Genomic DNA, 8,276 nt, shown 5'->3' with positions numbered 1-8,276 from the left:
TGATCTTGAAGTCGATGCCGATCGTCGTGATGAACGAGGGTGTGAACGAGTCCTCCGAGAAGCGGAGGAGGCAGCAGGACTTGCCCACGCCCGAGTCTCCAATCAGCAGGAGCTTGATCTATAAACAGACATACAAAACACTGTCAGCATCTTGGTTGGGTCCCACGAGAGATGGGAGGGGGGCGGGAAAACCGGAGTTCCCGGGGAGTGTGATTGTTGTTGTATCGTGTAAATAGGGGGGTTTTGCCATACCAAAAAGTCGTAATTCCTGTTACTCGACATGCTGGGCGGTTGATGATCTATCTGTCTTTCTGTCGGTATTGTGTAGATTCGAGTCAAATATGGAATTCGGCAGCGTCGGGGGATAAAACTCTCGGATGGCAGGTAGGGCGGGTTTGATGGGTTCTCTCGCTCAGGGACAGGTGAAATGCGGTTAGGTTAGGGTTGCCTGTAGGTAATCGTAATGCGCACAATCGAGAGTCTTTCACAGATTAGTTTTTGTAATGTGTGTATCGAGGGAACCGAACTGCGAGTAAAAAAGGAGTGACACGGGTCAGCAACGGGTGGGATTTTTTGATGTATTTGGGTCAAGAGATGACGGCGGCAGCAACTGTTTGGTTATGACAAAGTCTGGGCGGCCCACGGTGAATCAGGGGACTAGATGACCAAAGGCAGGGACGGGGCCTTATGATCGGTAGTTGTGTAAAGTCGGTGAGGGTGGGCAGGACGAAAGGATGGCCTTGAACTTACAAGAGCAGCAGAGCAGAGAGCAACCTGGAAGCAATGGTCGCTTCCCAGGAATCCAGGGACTGCGTAATCAAAGCGTCGTGTTCTAGGTTGCAGCGGCACCGGCGGGGAGAAACTCGACGGCGGCGGGCGTGTCGGGATGGTCAGAAGACACAACGGACTCGGCGGGAAAAGATGGCGACAAAGAGCAATCGGTGACGTCCCTTTGCAAATTGTCCTGGAGGTGAGCCTCAACACGCAACTGGAAGCTTGGGAGGTCATGCAGCGAGAGGGACAGCGGCCACAGGTCACCAGGGGTCTTGGCAGCAGCAACCACAGGGCCTGGCCGAGCGCTGGGGCCAAGGGTCACACAGACAAGCCCCACTACGCCACAACGTGTTATCAATCCGCCAGTCTTGACATTGTTCTCATAATCATCATGATAGGTCTATTTCTTGTCTAAAAATACTCCGAATATGCCCAGCGGATCCTGTCAAGCACCCTGAACAGCTCGGGAACCGCCCTAGCCTTTGCGAACTCATCGAGATCCTCAATAAACTCCTTTTCAACCTCGCGAGGAAGATTTCCCTGAGAGAGGTTGCGTAGGACGTGAGCTTCGCAGACCAACAGACCGCGGTCCCGGTAAGAAATGGTGTTGTCCTGGAGGTTGTGTTGCGCCTCGGTCAATATTCTATCCATCTTGCGCAAGACACGACGGGTGCGGCGAGCTCGCTGGCCACGGCGCAAGCCCTTGCGGCTGCCGAATGCTGTTCTGAAATATTGAATAATTCCAATCGAGACTGCAACGTGTCAGCCATGTCCAGATTGTCAAGAACCAAGGATAACCGTACCAAGAATACCGGGTGTCAGCCCAATAAAACCAAACACCAATTCTTGACTCTTCAGCAGCGCATCAATGCCGCTGATAGCCACCTCAAGATCGACCTTTGTCTTCTGCACCTGGATGAGAACCGACCGGACCAAATCTCCCCTGATGGCGCCCACAAAGGGCTTCTTCAGATCCTTTTCGTATGCTTTCAGGATGGGAGTAACATCTCCCTCCTTCACCCGAGTCCGGATCTCAGCAACCTGGGCCTCGGTGATGGTTGAATTACCAACAGCAATGTCAGGGTTGTCTCGAGAGAATTCCACCACCATGCGCTCCAGACTTTCGCGATCGGCTTTCAAGCTGTCGCGGCTCATGATGGCAATCTCGCTGGCTTCATCGTGACGGATCGTACCGATGACCTTCTTGATCGGCTCCACCACCCAGTTGAACCAAAAATCCCGAGTGGTTGCACCAAGATCCCGTATCCAGTTGATAATGTCGGCTTTCCTGTTTACAAGAACGCGGAGGATTGTCGAGGACGAAAGGAGGAGAGCGATGGCCGGAATCCAGTATCTGACGAGTCGGGAAGGGCGACCATTCTTGCGGGCCAACACCGAGGTAGACACGGCATGCTGGGGAATGCCCTCGTCAAGGATGTTGAGGAGTCGGCGGGCAAGGATGGCAGGTCTTGCAGCCTGCGCAGCGTCATCTGTGTGAATTGACAACTCGGGATCGTGCTGAACACCGGAAAAGATGTTGTCTTCGAACTCTTTCATATTGTGTTCGAGGGTGAGCGAACCGCGGAGGATCGAGTCCATCAGAGCAACGCTTCGCTCCAGCACCACTCGCCACTCCTCGTGGTAAACAGTCGCTTCAACCACTGAACCATCGTCTGGTGTCCGTATGTCGAGTCCCTCGTCCAAAAGCACGCCCAGACCAGTTGCCGTCATTTCCCGGAGTTTTTGGAGACGAGCCAGCTTGCGTCGGGCATCCGAACGGCCGGTATCAACCCGACCAAGGACACGCCTGATGTTACCCAGAGACTTTTCCGTCATGCTTTCTCGGACGATACCATAAAACTCGCGCCATTGCTGTGTCAAGTTGATTTCAGTTACAGACTCTGCGGCGGCGTTCTTGTCACCAGACCCTGATTCTGACTGTGTTGATGAGGTGCCGGCGGTAAGTACCTCCCCCTCCCTGTCTGTCCTAGACTCGCGCCGGGATCGAGGGGCTGAACGATGCTCGAGTTGTTGCTGTCGCCACTCGTTAAAGCGATCCAAACTTTCTCGCCAGACTTCCCTGGTCCATTCCCCCATCCGCACCGGTGATGATTGCATCGTGTAAAGAAGGCTGTTGGGGTAGGAGCTCAAGATCTCGTCCCAGTACCAGATATCGTCGCTCAGTGGCTTTATCTGATCAAGCAGGGAGCTCATCAAAAGACCATATGTTTGAATAGTGGCCTTTCCAACCAAATGCCATTCAGCATCCACCTCGACCATCCATTTCTCAGCGTGAAGCTCCTCATTTTGATCCTCGTTTGCCAGGCCAGACTCAATCAACAAGTTTCGAATTCGCCTCTTGGATATATGGCCCAGTGAGAGCGAGCTGGAAGAGAGCTGCTTTGCAATCTGAAGCAGCTCAGTAACTCGGGGTTCTGATGCCAGGTGGAAGTCCCCGCCACGGTTGGAACGTAGATGCAGATTGTCATCTTCCTCACCAAACCCCAACTGTACAAGTGAGACTTTGTCGATGAGTGCATCGAGACGACGCACTCGACTGCATAGCAACAAAAAAAGGCCAAAGTCAACATATGCATCTTTCAAAACATGGGGAATCCCATCCCCGCGGAGGGGTAGGTGGGTGGTGGGTGGGTTACTAACTCGGCCACAATCGACATTTTGATAAAGATTCCCAAACGAGGTTAGGCGGGGTACTCGACGAATTCGTTGCTTTCACCGCCGTACGTAACTGCTCAGGGGCTGTGTCGAGATGGACGCGCAAAAAGTGGCGAGTTGTGAGTCCAGAGCTTCGGCTCCCGAGAGGACCGATCAGGCCATCCGAACTGATGGCGGAAGTTGGGAATCCGGTGGTTTGGTGCGAATCAAACCCACCCTGGTGGGGCTGGGATCCTTGAGGCGGTTTGGGTCGTGAGATATTCAAATGAGATCACGCCGATGGAAATACCTGCGGGGATGTTGGAACAGCGAATGTAACACTGGGAATTTTTGAAAGAACCGCAGGGCTGAGAAAGAAAATGTTTGTATCAATTGAAAAACTGGAAAATACAACCTGAGCGGCTCTGTGGCCGTCAAACTGGGAAGCTGTCAGGCTGCGTAATGATTTCATAGCTGCCGTGTGGCCCACTCTTTGTTACAAAGCAAGCACCGTTTGACGCATACTTGAGTACAGAGTAGTCGGCTTTATAAGCTCTCCAGTCTCGAGATCTCGAAGAAACTCGGCCACTTCTGAATGAGATATCAACCATGTCCCTGGGTTCGGTGACAGCATGTGCAAGTAGCGGTGGCCCTGCAAGTCAAGTGGTTGTTGAAACGAAACAGGTCGGTAGAAACAAGCACGCGGGCGGTGAACGGTGAACAAGCGGAAGAAACAGCGTTCCCAAAGAGGCGGAAATTGCCGTTTACATGCAGGTAACGGTGTATGGTGTCTTGGCAGGCACACATCAGACGACCCGACAACGGATTGGTTCAACTGATTCCACGCAGCCAATTGATTCGCTGGTGATGCCCCACTTGGCGTGCACGGAAGGCGGAAAGGGGTTTTTGGAGGTGGGCCGATCCAGCTGTGAACCGTGCCATTGGCCCATTTAGAGCTTTGCATTGGGAATGCCAAACCGTGCCAGCAGTTCTCGATAAAAAACCATCCTATCCCTGACCCTTTTTTTGTTACCTCTCCCCTATCTTCCTCGATTGCGCGCGCGACCAGCTTTCGACTTGGGGGCCGTTGTTCTTTTTCTTCCTCCCTTTTTTTCCCTTATCTACGACCGCTTCTCCTGGCTGGAGCGATCTCTCTCTACATCTTCACTTTACACTCCTTCTTCTCTCTGCCTTTGCGGACCCTTATCATAATCACCCATCATGGCGTACGCCGCTCTGTCCGTATCCCGTTCACCGCTCCGGTCGCGTCATGGCGAAAGCTAACATTTTCTGTACAGCAACTCGACCATTGGTGGTCTGGGTTCAACAGCTACCTTCTCTAATGTCTTCGACGAGGTCTCCAAGGCCGCCGTCGACCTTAATGTTGCCGAGCGTCTCTGGGCGGTATGCGCGAACCTCCTCCCCCAATCTCAACACTTTCGACCGAGCATGCTGACAACCACCTAGTCCTGGTACCTCTGGATGCAGAATGACACAATCGCGACGGGTATTATGAGTTTCGTCATGCACGAGCTCGTCTACTTTGGCAGATCGCTCCCCTGGATCATCATCGACGCCATCCCCTTCTTCAACAAGTGGAAGTTGCAAAACGTGAGTTTCTCGCGCGCGCAACCAAGCACATTCACAGCAGCTCAGACTAACAACCACCCAGACCAAGGTCCCAACATGGAGAGAGCAGTGGGAATGCGCCGCTCTCGTTCTCATCAGTCACTGCACCGTCGAACTCCCCCAGATCTGGCTCTTCCACCCCATCGCCACCTACTTCGGAATGGAGTACGGTGTCCCCTTCCCTCCCGCCTGGAAGATCGCCATGCAAATCGTCATCTTCTTCATCCTCGAGGATGCATGGCACTACTGGTTTCACCGCGCGCTCCACTACGGTCCCCTCTACAAGTCGATTCACAAGCTCCACCACACCTACAGCGCCCCCTTCGGTCTCGCCGCTGAGTACGCCTCTCCCATCGAAGTCATGCTCCTCGGTTTCGGCATTGTCGGCTGCCCCATTGTCTGGACTTTGATCACCAACGACTTCCACCTTGTGACCATGTACCTCTGGATCGTCCTCCGCCTCTTCCAGGCCATCGACGCCCACAGCGGTTACGACTTCCCCTGGTCTCTTCGTCACATCCTCCCCTTCTGGGCTGGTGCTGACCACCACGATCTTCACCATGAGCGCTTCATTGGCAACTATGCCTCTTCTTTCCGCTGGTGGGACTACTGCCTTGACACCGAGGCCGGTGAGGCGGCGTCTAAGAAGCGTCGCGAGCGCAAGCTGGCTGAGATTAGAGCCAAGAAGGCGCAGTAAATGGTGGTGGGCATGTGATGCCATACTCCTATAGAAGGTTGATTTTTCGGAGAGGATTTGGGGCCCGGTTGACCGACCATCCCATAATGGGATGTGATGGGCGGTTAGTCACGGCAAAAAAAGATCAGAAAGGGTCGGTTTGGCGGGAGGGTGGGTTTTGGTTCTTGGACAGGACAGGGAAAGGGAAAGGAAGGATAAGGGATGTGATTGATGAAAAAAGTTACACGAACACACACAGCATATTGCACTGCGATTAGTTTTGCAAACCAACGCCCCATGTATACAACGCATACAGGAAAAGGGCGTTGGTGCGGGCAAGGGGCACGCGCAAGGGCACAAGTCTATACATACCTTAATTATTAATTATATTTGTACATGAGATATTTTCTTGGATTGAGATATGAAGATGTGAATCCTTGGGGAAGGGGAGAGAGTGTTTGGGGGGGGCAGGGTGTGTGTGTGAGTAGCTGTCACATGCAGGTGGGAGGGAAGGGATCAGCAATGTAGGTACAGCGTGTTCACATCACACTGCAGATGTGTTTGGAGACTTGACATATCGTCGGGTTGGAATTGATGCCTTATCGTGGTATACATCTCTTGCTGGTTATCTCTTGCTGGTTGGAATCTTTTGATCAACGCTCTCGCTACCGGATGAATTTACAGAGACAGAAATGAGGATATAATTCGAACGGTCAAAGAACTCGAAAACCAGATATCCATCCTCGCCATGCAATCGTGTGTGCTCGTTAATACACATAATACGCTAGGTAGTATATCCATCCCATGAATTTCCCATTTCTGGCTTGTTGGTGTCTGCTAAAAGAAATCAAGATAACAACGAAGAAAGAAAAAAAATGCTATGCCATGCCAGAACAGAAAATATATGAAAAAAAGTCTCAAAACAGTGAGAAGAGAAGTGGAAAAAAAAGTCCAAAACAAATGTAACGCCGCCCCATCGATACCAATGTTACTCATATGCTTAATGTGTGTAAGTGCCAGACCTTCCTTCCTCCTCCTTGGGTATCATATCCTCCCCTCCTCCTTGTCCCTCTCCCCCTCCCTTCCTCCCGACCACACTCCAAACTAACAGCACCTCCCCCCCCTCTGCCCATCAACATACTGCCCCTGGCCCTGATCCCCCGTCCCCAACCCCGGCGTGCTGAACCCCGGACTAAACAACCAACTCCTCCTATCCCTTCCCACCCTAAAACTCCCCCCACTATTCCCCCCTACTCCAAACCTAGCATCAAAATACCCCCCTTGCCCTCCCCCATCCTGATCATCCGTCCCCGCCGTAGCAGCCACACTTGAGAAAAAAGGCGTCTCCGGCCCCATATACCCACCACCATCCAACCTCCCCCCACTAGCAGCCAACAAATCAGCCCTCATCTTCCTGTCCCTCTCCACCAGCTTCCTCGTCACGACCCTAAAAACCTCCTCCACCCCCTCCCCGCTCTCGGCAGAAATCTCATGACAGGCATCCCACCCCACCTCCTGGCCCCAAAACCCAGACGACCGTTTCGAGCTTGGAGATTTCGGTCCAGGGTCGGTGGACGATATAGCCGAAAACAACCCGCTCGATCTCGGGTTCGACGACGAAGCCGCTAGTTCAGAAGAAGACGGTGCAAAGGGTAAAGGGAGGGTGGCGGACGGAGGGGGGGTTGAGCCCCTTCCCGGAGCGAGATTCTCCGCCACATAGGCGATACACCTCTCAAACGGAACCTGTCTCTTCGAAGGGTCCTTCGCGACAATATCCGCCTTTGTCCCGACCACGTGGAGGATGATGTCAGAAGGTAAGTTGCGGCGGAGCTCGGTGAGCCAGAGGGACATTTCGTGGAAGGAGGACGAGTCGGTTATAGAGTAGCAGAGGATGCAGGCGTTTGCGCCGCGGTAGTAGAGGCGGGAGATGGAGCGGAAGCGTTCCTGGCCGGCTGTATGGACGGGGGGAAAAAGAGGTTAGTTAGTGATTTGGGATAAGGGAGAGGAGGGGGAGAACGAGGGGGAGAGGAGGGGGGGGGAACGCAACGTACCGGTGTCCCATATTTGCAGACGGACGAGGGTGTCGGTGTCTGTGTCTACTACCCTCTTCGTCATGAACGATGCCCCGACGGTGGAGGTTGTTTTGGCTGGGTCGAAGGCGCCTTTGCAGTACCGGGTTACGAGGGAGGTTTTGCCTACACCTTGGGAGCCGAGGATGACGATTTTGGCTTCGAGGGCGGACGACATTTTTTGGTGACGGTGTCGCCCCGTGTGTTTTTTGGGTGATTATTTTGGTATGATTATTCGGTATTATCGAGGTCGGGGAAGGTTGGGTTATGGTAGTTCAGATGGGTTTGTGTGTTTGTGTTGACACACCAGTAACAGACCACCACCTGTTTCGTTTCAGTCTGTTTGCTCGTCTGGGGAACAACGGGGCTTGACTCGAGGGAGGGAGGAAACAACACGAACCCCGATTGGGGGTGTGTGTTTTGTCCTGGCTCGCCCGCACGGCACCCAATAACGTGAAGTTCCAGGCGAATCT

At 53.2% G+C, this 8,276-nt stretch overlaps 4 protein-coding genes across 4 annotated transcripts in view; 1 reads left to right on the top strand and 3 right to left on the bottom strand.

Annotated features, from left to right (window-relative positions):
* PODANS_6_6040 (uncharacterized protein) overlaps positions 1–282 on the bottom strand; it is a gene marked incomplete at both ends in the record, with an annotated part of 815 nt that extends 533 nt beyond the window's left edge. The window contains 2 exons of the mRNA XM_001910069.1: positions 14–118; positions 253–282. Of these exons, the coding sequence (XP_001910104.1) occupies positions 14–118; positions 253–282 (135 nt within the window). The remainder of the gene's footprint in view (positions 1–13; positions 119–252) is intronic.
* Positions 283–1,185: 903 nt separating this feature from the next.
* On the bottom strand, positions 1,186–3,452 carry PODANS_6_6030 (uncharacterized protein; the record flags this gene model as incomplete). Its single annotated transcript, XM_001910068.1, has 3 exons — positions 1,186–1,532; positions 1,578–3,331; positions 3,436–3,452. The coding sequence occupies 3 exons, from the start codon at positions 3,450–3,452 to the stop codon at positions 1,186–1,188; spliced, it is 2,118 nt and encodes a 705-aa protein (XP_001910103.1).
* A 1,198-nt stretch (positions 3,453–4,650) lies between these two features.
* PODANS_6_6020 (uncharacterized protein) lies at positions 4,651–5,755 on the top strand (the record flags this gene model as incomplete). Its single annotated transcript, XM_001910067.1, has 4 exons — positions 4,651–4,667; positions 4,728–4,833; positions 4,897–5,040; positions 5,102–5,755. The coding sequence occupies 4 exons, from the start codon at positions 4,651–4,653 to the stop codon at positions 5,753–5,755; spliced, it is 921 nt and encodes a 306-aa protein (XP_001910102.1).
* Positions 5,756–6,838: 1,083 nt separating this feature from the next.
* PODANS_6_6010 (uncharacterized protein) lies at positions 6,839–7,981 on the bottom strand (the record flags this gene model as incomplete). The annotated part of the gene is made up of 2 exons (XM_001910066.1): positions 6,839–7,686; positions 7,786–7,981. The coding sequence occupies 2 exons, from the start codon at positions 7,979–7,981 to the stop codon at positions 6,839–6,841; spliced, it is 1,044 nt and encodes a 347-aa protein (XP_001910101.1).
* Positions 7,982–8,276: the final 295 nt, after the last annotated feature.

The sequence above is a fragment of the Podospora anserina genome, chromosome 6 (genome assembly GCF_000226545.1).
Source record: "Podospora anserina S mat+ genomic DNA chromosome 6, supercontig 2".
In the NCBI taxonomy this organism is placed as follows: Eukaryota; Fungi; Ascomycota; class Sordariomycetes; order Sordariales; family Podosporaceae; genus Podospora; species Podospora anserina.
The sequence above is the reverse complement of the archived record's forward strand: the minus strand, read 5'-3'. Positions and strand labels throughout refer to the sequence as shown.